The sequence below is a fragment of the Phaethon aethereus genome (assembly GCF_964289735.1).
Source record: "Phaethon aethereus genome assembly, chromosome: 6".
NCBI classification, from domain to species: Eukaryota; Metazoa; Chordata; class Aves; order Phaethontiformes; family Phaethontidae; genus Phaethon; species Phaethon aethereus.
In genome coordinates this window covers 22728106-22746035 of record NC_138580.1, presented here as the reverse complement: position 1 = coordinate 22746035, position 17930 = coordinate 22728106, and the positions used below count along the sequence as shown (strand labels likewise).

Here is a 17930-nt window from a genome sequence, read left to right as displayed (position 1 = left end):
GTAAAAGCTTATTCCTCTTCCAATACTGTAGGCACTGCCCATCATCAAACCCATCAACACTACAAACTCATAACTCGAGACTAGCAGCTTTAGGTATGATTTATAACAATCACTCTTTTGAAGGAAGCTAACAGGTAAGGCTTGTAGAAACTAAAGCACTGTATTTTCTTTCAGAGATGAGGCTGAAGAGTTCTCTGAATATAACTATTTTACCAGTCACAGACATCTGTATTTCATCATGCCATGCATGAGTCAGTTCAAAAGTCTCTCTCTAACAAGTAGTTTCTGAACAGCAGTAGAAAGAGATGTGGCTGAACAAGGCCACCATCACAAGGGCAGTTCTACCCTTAGGGAATGTTCATGAATTGAATTAGCACTTCCAGTGCAACCTAAGTCAGATATAGCTGTGCTGCTACAAATGTACGAAGACTACATTGAGAAGCAACAACAGTCAGTAACCATTATTTTTAATTGCATGTTCCCAGTGAGTAACTTACTTTCACAATGTTCTTGGTGTTCTGATGAAATCAGGAGTCAGCTATTTTGCCTAGCTTGATAGCTTTAATTTCATTACTTGAGAAAGAAAAAAAAGAAAAAAGTAAAGAAATACAGCTGCAAGCAGAGCAACACTTCACAGCTACTAGCTGCCCATGTGTAATATAATTATGACATGTTAGCAGAATGAGACAAGGACTTATCTATTTTGTGGATATGGAGTCAGAACAACAAAATACATTTGTTTTTTTCTCCAGGGTGCCATAGAAAATGACATTTAAAAATTCTTTCTTACCTAATCCAATTTGCTTCAGGACTCGCTGTGTTCTCAGCTGCTGCAACAACAAATATAAAAAGCAAAAGCTTGACAGTGTTCAAGACACTCGAGATCTTTGGCATTTCTCCAGCTGTTTCAAAGGAATAAGCTACCCAAGTTAACAGTTGATGACATACACAAACCCACCTGCATGCATTATAGTTCTATTCCAAAGATGATTAACAACAAAAGAGAATAAGGTGAAAAATTAAAGGTTGCACTCCTTACCTGACATAGCTCCTGTTGGCCATATGCTGGACCCAGCCAAAGCTACTGTCTCTCTGAGCAATAAACCTAGAATAGGTAAAGTCTGAATTATTAACAAGAACATGAGGAGGTCTCAAAAGCACATGATGAATGAAACAGAAATTCAAAACTCACAGTCTGATTTAGTTTGTAAAGGGAACTTAGAGAGTCTCCTGAACTCTTGCTCAGTTGATCTATTTCAAACACTAAATGGCATACGGAAAGAAGCAGGATGATGCTTTATTGCAATGCAGGGAAATGATGAATGCAGTCCCTTAAACTGCCTTCATACCAGTCTGTTACAAAGTAGAATTTGACCAAAATGGAAATATCTGGCTTTTATCATATGGTGATTGTATACATTCCCGTTCCACTGGTCACCTCTCTTTTCATCATTAACTGCTAATGTGCTTCCAACACTGTGTTTTGGCCTCCAGCTTTTTGTACCCAAGACCATAGATGTGCTCTTCAAGCAACTTATAATTGCACTGACACAGTCTCTAAGTTCATACAGTATTTCAGTTTTAAAATTGGGTCATCCAATTATCTTTGAATATGGCACAGCACCGCAGGAATGAAATCTATGGATTTCTGGGCAAAGGCTGGAACTTCTTTTACGTAACTGTGTCTTTTGATACTGCTGATAGCAATTAGAAAGTACCAACCAACATAAGAAACCTTGCCAGGATGAAAGGAAAAATTGACATAAATTTCTTCTCTGAAGAGAGAATTTTCTAGTTCCTCTGTATTCTGTTCTGCAGAATTCTTATTATTACTTGCAATGCCATGCAGCAGGCACTAATGATTAGGACAGCATTCAGAAAATGACATTATCTATCTGGACACTGCAGACTGCACCTAAATGCTAGGTTCCAAATTCTAGGGGTGGAAGACACAGGACTCATGTTAAGTATTCAAATGTGAATATCCACATGGAAGTTGGATATTCACAACAATGAGAAAGTAGGACCAGCATGTGGAGCTGTGAGCAGGACATCACTCAGCAGAACGACGTGTCTGGAACTCTTTGTCTGCATGGTGCATCTGTGAAACTGGAACTGAGAGCCTTAACTTGCTTACGCCACTACAAATACCTTCCCCCACTTGGAATTCACCTTTCTTTCTTATACCTTGCTCTGAACTCCCTCCAGGTTTGAATCTCAAGCAGCCGAAAGTCAAGTGCTTGGCTCTCGCATTTAGACACAGAGGAAGATGGACAATTAGTTCCTGTCTTCTGTGACTAAAACCCAACTAAATACAAGGCAGGACATATATATTTATTAACAGAGGTGCTATCCGCTTTACAGAGTTGACCTTGCTATTGAATATATTCTTTTCAGTCACTGCACACAATGTGGGAATAATAATTCAACGCAGATTAAATACAAACTGATCTCTTTTTCCACCAAAATGCCCAGCTTAATATATTGTTGAAGCTTTCAGACATGAACACTGACTCCCTGGAAATTACATCCCTTTCAAGTGTTTCAGGTTGCTTACTGTAGAAATCTCTGGGGGTTAGTGTAAGCATTGCTCTGTGAATTGGAGGGGTAAATTATTCCCTATTGTTTCTGCTGCAGCAGCAGCGTGACCAGGAGACTAAAGGAGATGGAATTTTCTTATGAATCATGGAAACTGTGTGTAAGGTGAGAAAGGTCCATGCAAAGCCAAAAAACAGTGTCCATGCAGAATGTTAGACAAACAGCTCCCTGAATAGAGTGATAGCAGTAATTATGCCATTATTTCAGGTGGGCTGAACACATTCACCAGTGTACCAAATGCACCTCTCTCCACAGTCAATATGCTACCATCAGCACAGGAAGAAGGAAAAGAAAATTGACTCCAGCTACTTAAATTGTCATCAGTCACAACACTGTCAGGATAAGCAGGCAAACAAAGATCAGTTTTCCACAGCCTTACACTTTCTCTTGATATTCTGACCAAGAAAGTTGTGGCTATAAGGGCAGAAGAACAGTGAAAGATGCAAAAGGACATGTGCTAGCTTTAACTCTTCCCTTATTCTAAGATACTTGTATCTCATACATGCTCTACTACTAAATGCTACTCCTTTTATTAATTCATATAACGCTATGTCAGGAGATGCATTCATTTTCCTGAATTTTCACCTATTTCATAAGAAACATTGTAAAATTAACTCAGTCCAGTGTTTTCAAATGTGTAGTACTGTGAACACCTTTTTCCACAGAGTATCAGTACTCCCTCTCCACACAGCAGGGTACAGTCAGTGCCTGAGAAAGGAACAACTGGATGAGGGGTGGAGAAAAAGAGGACCAGCCAGCAAGAGGCTACTCACTTGTTCCTTGTTCCTTACAAAGCCGCAGCAAAGAATAAAAAAAAATCTCGTACTTCCTCCCCACTCCTCACATGCTATTACCACAGGCCAATTCTCAGCTGTGTTCAGCAGAGGTTATTGCCTCTTGTGCAGCATTCAGATGGGAAAGCTCAGACTTAAACTGGCAGACATTTATCCCAGAGTAGTGGCATTCTAGCCACACAGCCATCCAGCTTTCCAGCTTTGACAGAAGGAAAGCATGTATAGCTTTACACAATGCATTATTCAGAGAACTTCTCTTCCCCAAAGAGGGGAAAACTCCTTGCAGAAATTCTGCACAATTAAACAGTAGCATTTCTCAAGTTATTTTTCAGATTTCTGGTGTGGTGCGTCAATCCCGAGGCCTTGCTTTGTTAATGCTGCATCAGGTACATTGTGGGGTTTCCTTTTGCTGGAGTATCACACAAATCAGTCACATCTCCTCATTCCAGACAAACCACCTTTTCCCCACTATTCATGTCACTTCTCCAACTCCCAAAACAAGAGCTGTGCAAAGATGTGAAAGATGCACGAAACACAGGACAAGCTAGGAGGGAACTAGCAGAAGACTGATTTCATGCATTAGATGGTTGCTCCTTCTCCATTTCTACCTGCAGAGCAATCGCCACACTTTCCACAAACAGCAGAACAGGTGCTTTACTCAGCTGCACACTGTAACTCCTTGGGTGACCACCACCTTCATTGTGCACTCTTCTGTCCTTTAGATTCTCTTGCTGCAGCTCCTTTACCTTCTTCCTGTCTCCCCTCCCTATTTCAGGAGCTACCTGGCTTTATCAAAGAGCACAGTGATAATCCATCACATGAAACAAGTCCACATATTTGATTCCTCCTGTTAGCACTACGAGGAATGTAGCTCCATATTTTAGTCTGTAATGCAGGAGCCTTTACTAAAAATGCCCACTCTGAACTTGTGTCCTGAATGATAGCCAGATACGTTGCAGCTTGCTTATTCTGCTGCAGTACAGCTCAGTTCAATCTCATGAAAAGGAATTAAACAGTAACAACAACAACAAAAAATTCCTACTGAATGAAATGCTTATTGTTCCTGCAGGTGCAGAGCATTCACAACTTCCCTGAAACAATCAAGCCAAAGGTGCCTTTCTGTTCTCTGGCTCTACATTACTGTAGTTCAGCTGTAGAATAGATTGGTAAAAAGTTGAGTGCTCACCTGGCCAGTTATGCTCAGGGTTTTACAAAGCTTTTTTCCCCTTTTTCCTTTTCTCTTGCTGATCCATAGGCTCTCCTCAAATCTCACTTTCTCTTCTTTTATTTCCTTGGGTTAGATCACTAGAATTTACCTCTAGGGAAGGGAAGTTTGTAATGAAAGAGAAACTACATACACACAATGTATCACACTAAGTGTGTTCAGACATCTTAGGGAAAAAAAAATTTTAAAATCACTGACCAATTTTTAAAGCAGAACAAAAGCAAACCAGTACCATAGTTTTCAGTACTTCAAAACCCCTTCCTCAACACAAATGTTCTTTGATTACCCTCACAGCATTGCACAGTGATTCAGCACTTTGTTCATTATTGCCTTCTCCTCCACTTCCTTAGTGGTAGAAGGCTGCTAAAGACATTAACTTCTGGTTTTGCAACGCAAAATGTTTCTCTTCCTCGGACAAGCCTGCACTCAGGAGCCCCTTGTCAGTGAGCCTCTCCAGGCATTAGCACAGCAACAATCATTGTCTTTGTCCAATGAACTCTTTATTCTGAATGCATTTGGCAAAAACACTGCAAAACTGGTCCTGGCAGCTCTTAAAGCAACCAAACAGCCACTGTGCTGCTCACTAAATCTCTCTTCCCTGTAGTTAGAAAGTCAACAATACAGGTACAATATTTCTTCTAATCAAAGATTTTGGATGGTACTGCATAAATCACTCTGCGCATACATCAACAGGGCAGCACATAATTCTGAGGAAGGAAATACACAGCAGCCCTCACTGTCCAACGTGCACAAGTGTATTGTGGCAGATAATGTTCCTACAGGTTTTTAAGCGTGGAATACCATGGAGCAGCAAGTACCAGCACAGGAGAGCTAACAAGTTCATCTGTGTTTCCAAACCAATCCATTTGCACTTAAACTGACCTTCTGTTTTAGAAGGGTCTGAAATGGCTTTTAGAAATCTATATCCACCTTGCCTTCTAGCCAGACTACCATATGAGAAATATTAGCCCAGAACAAAAATAGCTCTGCTTTGCTCAAGTCACATTTTTATTTTTGGAATGAAACTTGTGTGAACTCTCTAAAGAAAAAATTTTCTTTATGTGCTACAATGTCAATAATTTACACCAACTTGGATAAACACGAGAGGATTAACGGATATAACGTTAGAAAATTAAATGCATCACAGATTGAAATTCACATTAATAACTGAGCTGGACTTTAAATCGGCATTACAAAAAGGGTCTAAAAAAAAGATTCCGCATATTTTCAGAACACATTCCACAAGACTCCACAGTAGGTTAAGATATAACCAATTCACTGTTTTTGCTAGAAAAACCTCAGTAACTACATCTGGTTTGCTGACAGTGAACCAGTATTATTACACATCTTCATACTAACAGAAAATTCTGCACAAGAACATAATTTCTCACTTAATAATTTCAAAATACCTCAGAACAAAACACTGATCCTTGGTTTTCACAGTACAATGAAATTGGAATTCCAAAGTGCAGATTTTAAAGGGGAGAGAGAAGAAAAAAAAAAAAAGCTTTTAAATATTAAAATTAAAAAACATTTTGTATTTACACAGAACTGAATGCACTGCTTCAAAGAAATAACTAGAGAGATGTTTTAAGTTAGCCTCTTCTTCTTGATTTGTGTGCAGTATTGTCTATGGATAATGGTACCTTTTTGTTTCCTTTGTTAATAGTTGCATACCTGTATGTACCAGGGAGGGAGAAAAGAGCACATGTATTTGCTTAAAGGAATTTATCAAATATTATAGTATTTGCAATGTGTATTATGGTTCACTAATTACTAGTAGGTCGCTTAAAGAAGTAGTATATACTAGAGCCAGGTCTATTTTGGTATTTAGAGAACTTACAGGTATTTTTCTTCAGTTATTCACGGCTTTGTCCTGAAGTGCCTGAATCCTGTGTCTCGCCTACTTACTTCTTGCCTTGTAGAATCTTCTGCCATTTTAAATCATTTAACCATGGAGATTTTTTTTCTGTTTGAGTGTTGCTTACCTATAGATTTTGGAAAAACAGATACAGCTGGTCGCCACCTGCACAGGCAGGGTACCCGCAACAGCCTCAGCAGCGGTGCTTGTACGGCGCTGCATGAGCGAGCCCCAGGCAGCCCGGACACCCACCTCAGCGCAGCGGGCGCCGCGGCCTGTCAGGGGGGCAGAGGCCCCCTCCCCTTCTCTCCCCTCCCCGCTGCAATCCCCGGGGCTGAGAGCAGGCTTCTCCGCGTCTCGGGGAAAAGACAAGCTGCCGGCGGCAGTGACCAGCCGTGCCAGCGCCGACACCCTCAGAGAGGTGAGAGCCCCTGCCCCACTCAAAGCGCCAGCGGACTGCAAGACAAATGGCGACCGCCGTTTCGAAGCCCCTTTCTGTTGAGGCGCGAACCCGGCCCCACAGGGCCGGAGACCTGGCGGGAGCGGAGCCTCACCCCGCCGGGGCAAGGCGGGCGAGACGGTGTGCTACAACGCGCAGCCGACGAGCCCTGGCTCCTCCCGGGCCGTGCACTGAGTCGGCGGGAGCGCCCCGCCTCAGGCAGCGCCGCGCGGCTGTGGCGGCGCGCGCCTTTACCTCAGGGCGGGCGCGGTCACGACTGCTCCCTGCGGCGAGCAAGGCCGCGGCCTCTCAGAGGGGCCCCGTTAGACACCGTAGAAGTAATGTTTCATGAGCTTTTTAAAGAAATACTTGGGAGTCAGAAATAAAATGAATGCGTATATACGCATAATTAGTATTAATTAGCTTTCACTGAGCCTCGCTTGTCTCTGAGTATTCGGTTCATTGTCCAGAACAATGAATTGCGAGTGCAGCTCCATCTGTGCTCTGAGAAATGGGTCCTGGAGAAGGAAATTATTTTATAAAGCACTTCTCCCCCTGTAGGAGTGAGTGTGGAGGAGTCCCTCATCTTTGGGCTTCTCCTTTTGTACCTGTTAGTCTTTATTTGAGCTCTGGCACAACCATTTTTCAAGTTGTTTCTGGTTGCCTGATAAGAAATTCAGGTAGGTCTTTCTCTGATACACTTTTCTTTGTTTACAAAAACATCTCGGAGAAACAAGATTTGCTCAATATGCCAATGATTTTTTCAAGTGAGCACATCACATAGGTCTCCTTACTCAACTCTAAGCATTTTCCCGGCTTCATCATGACTAATCTCCACTTCTTCCACAGACTTTTTAGTTGTATCTGGCTCATATAATGAGACATGCGGATGCATGAGATAAGGAGACATCTATTTTGGTAGTCAGAAATGGGCTCTGATCAGCCTTGCCCGGGGACCGTGTTTTGGGTGACAATTCCTATCATTCTAATTTAATCTGTTACAAATAAAGAGCAACTGCTGTATTCATCAGCTTCAGTGAGGTCTGACTCACTACACAGCATCCAATATCACTTAAAAGATGAAAGCACTAGATCATTTCTTGCCTATATTTAACTAACAAGTAGTCTGTAAGTAATTTTCATAATTATAAAAAATGATGAGGGCTTTATAACCATATATCTTTTTATAATTATTTAAGATGCAAATTTAAAGACTGAAGAGCAACAGCATTTCTCCACAAAACTCTTCCAGCACTACTTTTATCCATTGCCGTGCTGGTTTTGTTCTAAAAAGGCAGTAGATTCTAACAGTGAATTGTCATCATTCTGACCAAAGTACAGTAATTTTTTTTACCTTTCTCTTGTTTAGAGAACTCTATGCTTTGTAATCCTTTATCAAAACTGAAAGTAATTGAAGCCATTGATTAAGATGGTTAGTAGGAAATGTAAATCCTAAGCATTTTCTCTGAATTTAGCCCATGACAACATTAGGAAGAAACTGAAGTGACACGAGAGACTCCAGAAGTTTTGCTGAGCAGTGCTCCATTTCATACTGTTACTGTTTTGTTGAATTTTTGTACACTGGAGTATAGAAAATCTTCATTACAAGCCGTTATATTTTCTGGTTGTCTGCACTTGTAAAGTCCTGTAGTATACAGGATTATATAAACACTATAATAAATTGCAATATAGACAGCAAATAGTAATATAAACAGACCACTGGTCAAGCTGACCCTGTTGGACGATCAACAGGCTTGTCCAAGGGGGATCCAAATGTTTAGTCCTACATGCCCTCAGTTTATGGAAGTTATAACATACTTTAAAACACCCCTATCAGTTGTGTGTAAGGTTCTAAAATGTCATTGTTCTTTATCACGTCGTATAAGAAGCACCTAGATCAAGCAAAAATAACATTTACATGCACTATTCTGCACATTTTACCTCAGTATTCTCAAGAATTCTTTGATACAAATCTAGAAGGTCTGTGTATTCCCAGATTTCTCTCAGATTCCTATGTTGGTTTTTGAGCCATAGAAATTTCCTCAATTATCACTAAATAATTTTGGCTTATACAATCTACACCTTTGTGAGCTCTGTTACAAAAACTCATTTACATCTTGATCTTCTTTATTTCAATCTCTTGAGTTTATATTTCCCTGTACCTGCTTGCTTTGTTCTGATGCTCATGGTTTTTCTCTCCCTTTTTACTAGGTCCTTGCAGGTCAGCTAGAATCGCTTTTCCAAACACTGACAGCCTGTTCAATATGCCTGTTTCCAGTCAGCGTACAGTCACAATGGGTAACTACACTCTGTTGGAGCTACATGAGTGGTATGCTTACAGACTTCACGTCCCGTGGTGGTTTTCCAGACAATGGTTTTCTATGGTGCAGCAATTTTCGTTGCAGTGGCTTTGTAAGTACAACTGGAATTCATAACAGAAATACCTTTATAGGGAATTTGAAAAGGCAACTAAAGACTTAAAATTACAAAAAAAAAGAAACAACCCCAAAAAACCCTTATCTTAATTCTAACTTGCCCATTTCAGCAGGAATAAATTTCAGATCATATGACCCTTCCATTTTTGTAATGTTATACAGGTTAAAGGAATAGGTTTCTTTTTAGTCATGTTCTTTACTGGCACCTGCACTTCCAAGGTTTGCCTTTGTTAGCAGTCAGATTGTTAATGTTCTTTTTGCAGTTATAAGAAGCGCTGTCAATCCTAAACTACATTTTACATGAACGTTGTTTATCCTGAAGCCAAACTGAAACAAGCCATATTTAAGTGCAGCTGTTATTTTCTGTTGTTGCTTTGCAAATCTCCAGTAGAAAAGAACAATTTTAATTGCTGTAATATTTCTGATTACACATACAGTGATGATTGACCCATTATACAATGGCTCCACTAACGCAAACTCAATGAGAGATTAAGCCGTTCCTAGCTTTTCTTTAGGCTGTATTTGAAAATTCAATAATTTGTTATTTGTATGGCCATGGCTAGGTGCCAAAAGGTGAAAAGCTATCATTAAATTTAGTGTAATAAAATGCTATAGCCTCAAGGATTGAATGGGAATGGAATATTTCTTAGACAGTAAATAGTCTACAGTATTTAACTGATGAGCTTTTCCAAAGTGTATTCTATGGAAGCGTTCAGTTGCTGCACATTAAGTAGGTGTTTTTTTTGATGAATCTGTTAATGTTTAAATTGACATACAGTAGTGACTTGTAGTGAAACATGTAACCAACAAAGTACAAACGGAAGTATTTTAATCATAAAACTTATCATTACAATGGAACCTACTCTTTCTGTAATTAAAAAGTTGAGATGCACTGTCTTACACTGATTTATAATCTTAAAATCACATTATTTAAATGGATATACAGAAACATTATTCACTACAGTAAATCCCTTTATAAGCCAGGAGGACTTCATGCTTTTTAAATACCCGTTCATCAATGTGTGCATTTTTCTTTGCCTGGCGATGGGCCTGTGATTACAAACAGAATGCATGATTGCATTAACCTACACACATCACAAACACTGGTGAATCAGAAGTTAATGTAACAATATTAAACGGGTTTGCTGGAAGGGAAAAAAAAGTTGCTGAAGACTTTAAGGACACTGCTGAAATGCATACTACTTCCGTGAAAATCTTGAGGCAATTTTAAATTCCAGGTATGCAAATATGGATACAGCACTCTGAACTGTAAGTATCTGAGTTAATGTGTATTGTGTCATATTGTCTTGTCCTACCAGGTCACATGGGTGCTGCTTTGGTTTTCCCTTCTTAGCTTTTAAATAAATGCAAATGTGTCTTGTTCAAGGGTTGCCACCATCTTGGAGAAAAACATAAAAACGTGCTGTGGTTCAACCAGTTCTTCACATATCCCTTTCTTACCTTGGGAGTTCATCAGCCTTCTGCTTTGTTAATAGGGAGAACTCACATTACGACTTCCTTCCAGGAGTGCTTGCCTCCTCTTCCAAATCATGTCATGTTTTGTTCACGTGGAAACCTCCCCATCCTGCCTGCTACTTTCCTCATCTGCATCTCTGCCCAAGAGTAGGGTTGCTGTATTTCTGAGAGCAAAAGAAGAAGGTAAAGGGAAGGATAAGGTGTGCAGAGACCATGGTGTACTGTCATTTGTAATAGCTCCTTGGGAGAGTCCCAAATCCCGTCTCCAGTCCCAAGTCGGGGCTCAGGCTGCAGGAGCACAGGTCAGGGCCCTTGAAGGAAACAAAGCTGCCAATTCTCAGCCTGCTGAGCCAAAGCCCAAACCTGCTCTGTCTGCTCTGTCCTGGAGCAAACAAAATGTTTCAGTTCAGAGTTCTCATCTCTAAATTATAGTTTCATCCCAAAGCCCTTCCCATCCTAGAGTGCCCCCCATCCCATTCATCACCTGAGAGGAAAAGCAGGATGTGTGCAGGTACAGATACAGTAAGCTGTGTCCTGTCCAAGAGGTCTAGTAGCCAAGGTCTTATTGCAGTTAGGCTTCCATTTAGACGGGCATCTGAAACTACAGCTCCTAGCTTTAACGTGTCTGTGCATACTTGCATACTCTCAGCTCTAAACTGAGACATCTAGTTTTGTTCTCATTCGCACTGGTAGTAGAAAAATCCTAAGTACAAAACTATGGCATTACCTGAGTACAGAGGACAGCTAGGGCAAAAAGCTGAGGAGTTTTACAGCATGGATTTGAAGGAAAAAACCAGTAAAGGGGACTGAAACGGAGAGAGAACCTTCTTTAAAAAATTCTTCAGCAGTGAAGGAAATTAAATACTGGCAATGTTAATGTAAAAGTGGATTCTACTGCCTCTGAAATCAATAGAAGTAGTGAGAAGAATATTGGAGCTTTACACATGTATTCAAAGATGATTTAAACTATAAGCCAGCAGCAGAGTAGTCAGATAAGGACTATGGAAGTGCAGCACAACTATGTGGGTAGCAGCACAGCATTAAAGAGTAATTACACTTGCATCGGGAAAGAGCCAGAGGAGCAGTTCAACAATGTAACAGTTCTAGCCAAGACTAAAGTGCAAGGTACATAACCATAGTCCAGCCCTTACAAATCATAAGCACAAACTGCAGACCTCAGGCAGATGCCTGGAAACAGAAGTGGGGAGATAGAATGCCTGATGTACAGATAGCACTGAAATGTAAATAGCATCGCTGAACTATAGTGAGTTAGAATTATGTTGGATTCATTCCCAGCTGTAAAATCCAAAGGAAAGGTGACTCAGAGGACTTAAAAGCCAACAACAAACAATACACATAGGAGAGGCTACATGCTGTGTATTCTAGATACCAATTGCCAAGAGAAGGACCCACACAGATTCTAGCAAGCGGTGTGTACCACAGCTAGTGGTACCTAGTGCGTAGCTCTTCCACAACACAAGTCAGGTTACCCAAATACCATAAACTTAACACTTTATTACTTCTAAAGACCTGGACTGTGATGCTCCCAAGAGTAATCCTTAGTCTTGTTTTGTACAGCTTTCTTCACAGAGGCAGCAGTAATATGTCTGGGAGTGCCATTACAACCTCTCATGGCTACGTTAAGAATTATTACTGGGCAGACTGGCATAATTATTATGTTTACATCTCTGAATTTACCCTTAATGGATGAACATCTGAACCACTGAGTGACCTATGTCACTCAAATGCTAGGCCTGAGTAGGTATGCAGGACATTATTAATAAAAGTTTGGAGAGTGAACTTATCCAAATAATCGTTTCTCAAAGTTCTTTCTCCTTGTCTCTTCCCACATACGGCATTTTTTTCCCCCCAGTAGCACAGAAAATTAAAAGCTGCAGAAGGAAAAAGTAAAATGAGACAATATGTCACATTATGAATATCCTATTCAAATTCCCAATAATTACGCTGTATATGATTCTAATAAATAGCAATGCTGGGTAAGAGAAATCTACAGTTATTTGCTGCTTGTCTTCTTACAGCTAATGAGTTCCCTTAGTGTTCAAAATCCATCTTTGCTGCCACACACTTACAAAGGTAAATCACTTGAATGGGCAGAGCTTTGTTTTATTTATTGTTGCTAGGGGAACCACCTTGTTGGTATTCACCAACATAACATGTCTTTTGACATGTATTTCTGAGGACCAGATGCAACACAGCATTCAGTGAAAAAAAAAAATGTATTGCAGCATCCTTGGAAATACACTCACACAGAAGAGCAGCATTACTGTAGTGCCTGAGCTTGAGATTGTTTTGGATTTCTTTCTTGTTTCTTTAGACAGATAAAAATTGAAAAATTATATACAATAATCTGAGTAATATTCCCTAATCCTGCCCACATTTTAAACACAAAGAATCACAGTCTGTGAAATAAGTATCGCTAAAATAGCGCCCATCTAATTTATTTTTTTCTTATAATACTCTTTTCCTCATATAAGGAAAATTTTCTGTGTGAAATCTTGCTATTATGAGTTATATGACTAAAAAAAAACCCAATCCAAATGGGGATAAATGGGAAGTATAAGCCATTTCTGAATAGCCAGGTATCTGAAGGTTATTTGAATGACATGAGTCACCTGCTGGAAAGTATAAATTGTACAAATATAGCACTAGACTCATGGAAGGCAATAAGCATCTTTGACTTTCAGAATGTATTTTCTTAAGATAGCAGCTTCTGGCAGGGAAAAAAAAAAAGATGATGTAGAGATATTGAAGAGGTGTCATTATGTCTAGAGTCACAGCTGACTATGGGAAACAAACCAATTTTAATTTCCTAGTGATTTTGATTACTGCCAAAATACCTGTGTGGGAAGGAGTGACATTTGAGGTTGGAGGCAGCAAAGCATGAAAACATGCAGAAAGCATGAAAGTGAAGCATGAAAGGGCTGTATCTTACTTTAGCCCTGTGTGCACATTTATATTCCTTTGATGATGGCAGTTCCTACTACCTGGATTGCTGTAACACCAGTTGATCTACCATTACAGAGCAGCACTTGCGTGATTTACTTACTGAACTGGTGTTTCCTGTCTTAAAGGAGTTTACAAGTGTGAGACAAAACCAACAGGACAAACAGGATAAAGCAGACAGCTAGAGAACCTAAATGAAACAATACTTAACAGTCCCTTCAGCTGCCCTGAAAATCTTAGTTTAACAAAACCTGCATGTCTATAGTTTATATGATGCATAACTTTACACCAGCGGTTCTCATTAAGTACCTTGCTACAGAGCTCTCTGAGAATAAAATAGCAGCTTTGTACTAAACTCTCCCAAGAAGCAATGGGAAGTTGTCCTAGAAAACAGGCAGATCTTTCAGGGCCTGTGGAGGTACCTTGGAAAAATGCGAAGTGAGTTTTAAGTTTTCAAAGCTGATGTATAACAAATCTAAAATGACTGGCACCGTAGAGCAAGAAAGCAGCCACAGCCTCTACAAACTAGTTTTCAAGCTGTACCCCCTGGCTATCTCTGCATAAAGTGCTCTGAGAGAAAGAAATCTTATTTGCAAAGTATTGTTATACAGTTGTAGGGGGCTCTCCAGCTGTTTTAGGGTTATTTTGTTGTGGAATACTACAGATATGAGGTAGTTTCATATACAATATAGAAACAACAAAGGCATGAAACAGTGGCAGCATTACATGGAGAGAGCCCTAGCTTTTCAAAGAAACAGAAGGAAAACACCACTTCTCACAGCAAACTGTATTAGTGGCTTGCAAGAGCCAGGTGCAAAGGATATTCCGGGACACCTGAAAAACAAAGGCTCATTATCTGCTTTAGGTATTTGCCAGTACTTACATGTAATCCCTGAGAACATGTTGTTCTGATTTAAGTGCTTCAGTACACTGTTCCATTCTACTTTAATATGTGACTCATACACATTTTGTCACCACATTTAAGGCCAAAGCATAGCGACAGTAGAAAAGCCCAACACTTAGAAAAACTATTGTTAAAATGAAGGAAACAATACACTTTTTTTCCAGTTTTTATCTCTGAAAGGAATCTTGCTTTTTTTGCTGAAACATTAGAAAAACGAAAAATCCAACCATGAGAAATAAGCCCAGCATAATTGTTTTCAGTCAAAATTATTAAAAAATTTAGGAGTCATGAGTTGAAAGCAGTCCTACAGTGGGAAATGTATTAGACAACAGGTGGCGTAAGCAATTCCAGTAGCTAAAATAACACAGACATTATGGGCAGTGTGAGAAATTAACTGAGGGAGTTTATTTTACAGGAGAACCATCTTCTCCCAGAAAATTCCTGCTCCATGATGGCAGGTAATGGAAAGGAAAAAAAAAAAAAAAACTGGCTCCAGTCCCTAAAACGTTTGTTTCCGTACTCACTGGAACTGGAAAGGTTTACCATCCATATGGTACATACAACGGATAAAGACAAAAGGATAAGTTGTTTATTGGGTAGTAAATCATTCAATGATGTGAGGGGTTTCCATGGAACCAGCTCCCATTTTCACAAATGAAGAGACTAGCCTGCTCTACATCAAGTGACAGAATTACAGGAAATGGCTTTTCAAATAATGGCACTTTCATGAAGGCTCATTTTGAGACATCTTAACTGGGACTCAGAGCTAAATTTAAAATGCTTTTCAAAAGAGTGTGGGGTTTTTTCCCACATTTTCCTGTACCATGCAAAAGCATACATTGCAAAAATCATCTTTTAGGGTAGTAAAATTAGCTTTTTGAAACGACCATTTATTTGACAAGTGTCAATTTTGCTTTCTCAGTAGTATTTCAAAGAAACACACTATTTGAAGCATGTAGCATTAAATCTCCTGAATAGTATTAGTGGTAAGAAAGTTCAAATGATACAGTGAATAAAAAAAATTTAAACCCTATCAATTAAAAGGATTTTTAAATTTAATAAAACACCCTGGTCATTTATACAGCTAAGAATTCATGACGTGTTTAAGTTCACTGAGAATATGCTTTTCCTACTCAAGGTCATCCATTTCCAGGAATTAATAGCTAGTACAACCTAGCCAGATTACACTACACTGACAGGACATTATAGTGTCAGAAGAGGCAAGTTAAAGTCATGAGGCTGAACTCGCAGCAGTTGGGGCTCTTCTCAGTGTAAAAGCACTCACAGGCAAACAACTGCCCATCTGAGAAAACACGAGCACAGGCGTTCGGGGCACTGTGCCCTCCCAAAAGGAGGCATTCCTGCAGTATGGATGTTGCTGACTGCAGCGAGCAATCCACGCAACAGAAATTGTCACATAGAGCCAGCCTCCTCAGATTACACATGCTCCCTCATATCCCACAGTTGATAATTGAGAGCTGACCCTTCATACACTGGGTCAGCTCATTCCTGTGGTTTTCTTACTTTGCGAGCAGCAAAATTTCATTCTTATCTAGGCTAATGCTCAGACAGGCTCCATTCATCATTACCCCACCTCTGAGAAATGAAAGTGAAAAGGAGGACTGCAGAATCTGGGTTAGATGAAAACTAGATGTAAATCATACCAAGATCAGCACAAAACTCACCATCTCCTCTGGCAGCTATACACACAGCCTGAACTGATCTCATGGGATTCTGAACTAAAGAATAACATTTGTTGGATAATGTAGCAAAAGACCCTCTTTTTAAAGGAAAAAAATAATTTGCTTGTGAAATGCTGTGAGTTATGCAAGATTCCTATTGCAGAGGTGATGAAAATATTGAAAATAAGTCCACCACTAAAAAAGATGCTACTATCCAAACCAAAGGTCAAGGTCAACACAAGACTGTTTTGCCAAATTTCTCAAAGGTCAAAATAAAAGGAAAAATTTAATACATAAATATATACATTCATCAAATTGAAGTAATAGTTATTCCAGAAATAGATTTGACAGAAGAGAAGGTCAAGCACGGTTTTCCCAGAAGTACAGTTTCTCAACTCAGCATTTTAATTTTAGCAGTTTGCAGCAGCAATGCTGTAATAGCTGGCACAAAATTAAGCACAACTTTAAGAGGTATAGTTATGAGTAAAATAAAATAATCCAAATTACTAAGACAAAATACATGACTGTGTGTAAGTAACAAAAAGAAAAAAAAATACCACATTTACTCTCTATGCAAAGTGCTTCGCATGCACAAAGTTTTGACATTTCAGTAACTGCCTGACTCTGGGGTGGAATTCAATAATAATTACATTTTGGATGACTGGGGTAGAGAGAAAAAATTTCAGGAACACACAGATTGACAGTAAACTTTTATTAACATATCTTACAATGTCGATTACTGTATTCCTAATTTTATACTCTTCTGATGTGTTATAAAGATTGATTTAGATTCTACAGTAATGTACTGTACTTATGATCATTCATACAGGATATCACACCAGAACATTTGAGTAATACACGCACACACCACTCTAGTTTGGACCTGTTATTTTTCAAGGTTAGCTTAATAAAGTAGGATTAAAAAAAGTTATGGGGGAAATCAAAATTCTTGTTTAGCAGCATGCAAGGATATTCAAGTACAATTTTTCAACCAAGTTGATTTTTTTCTTGTTTTTAAATTGACTGGTGACTAATTCACCAGTACTAAAATAAACACTATGAAATACCCAAATGTTAGAGTTAAGGCTAATAGTTTTACTTCACATCCATATGCACAACGAGAGAACATTCCATTTTAAATAAAACACATTAATCAAATTCTGGATACATTATCTCTTGTAAATATAGCACTGGAGCTTCAAACTACAGATTACTCAAGTTCATGAGCCCTGTAATAATGTTATGCTGGAGATGTAAAGAAACTTTTTGCTCTTTAATGACACTTACAAAATGGCCTGATATTCATAATGAGCAATGCAAAAATATTACAGGCAGAACTTATAATACAGTATCAAAAAATTAACATTTTGGAAAAGACATAGCCATTTAGTTGGTGAAACAGAGTAATTCTAATCTTACAGGAAGTACTGTAATACTTTTGAAATATATATATATTTATATGTATATATATAAAAACCAGCATCCTTTATTGTGGGGTTTTTTTGAATTGTGGGTATCCAGGAAAACTCATTGTATTTATTTACTTTTCCTT

The 17930-nt window shown here is 39.2% G+C and overlaps 1 protein-coding gene across 1 annotated transcript in view; it reads right to left on the bottom strand.

Moving 5' to 3' along the window:
- The window catches only part of MYO3B (myosin IIIB), a gene marked incomplete at its 3' end in the record, with an annotated part of 198739 nt that extends 197792 nt beyond the window's left edge, over positions 1-947 (bottom strand). Inside the window, 1 exon segment of the mRNA XM_082001656.1 lies at positions 791-947. Within this exon segment, the coding sequence (XP_081857782.1) occupies positions 791-894 (104 nt within the window). The 5' untranslated portion in view covers positions 895-947.
- Positions 948-17930: the final 16983 nt, after the last annotated feature.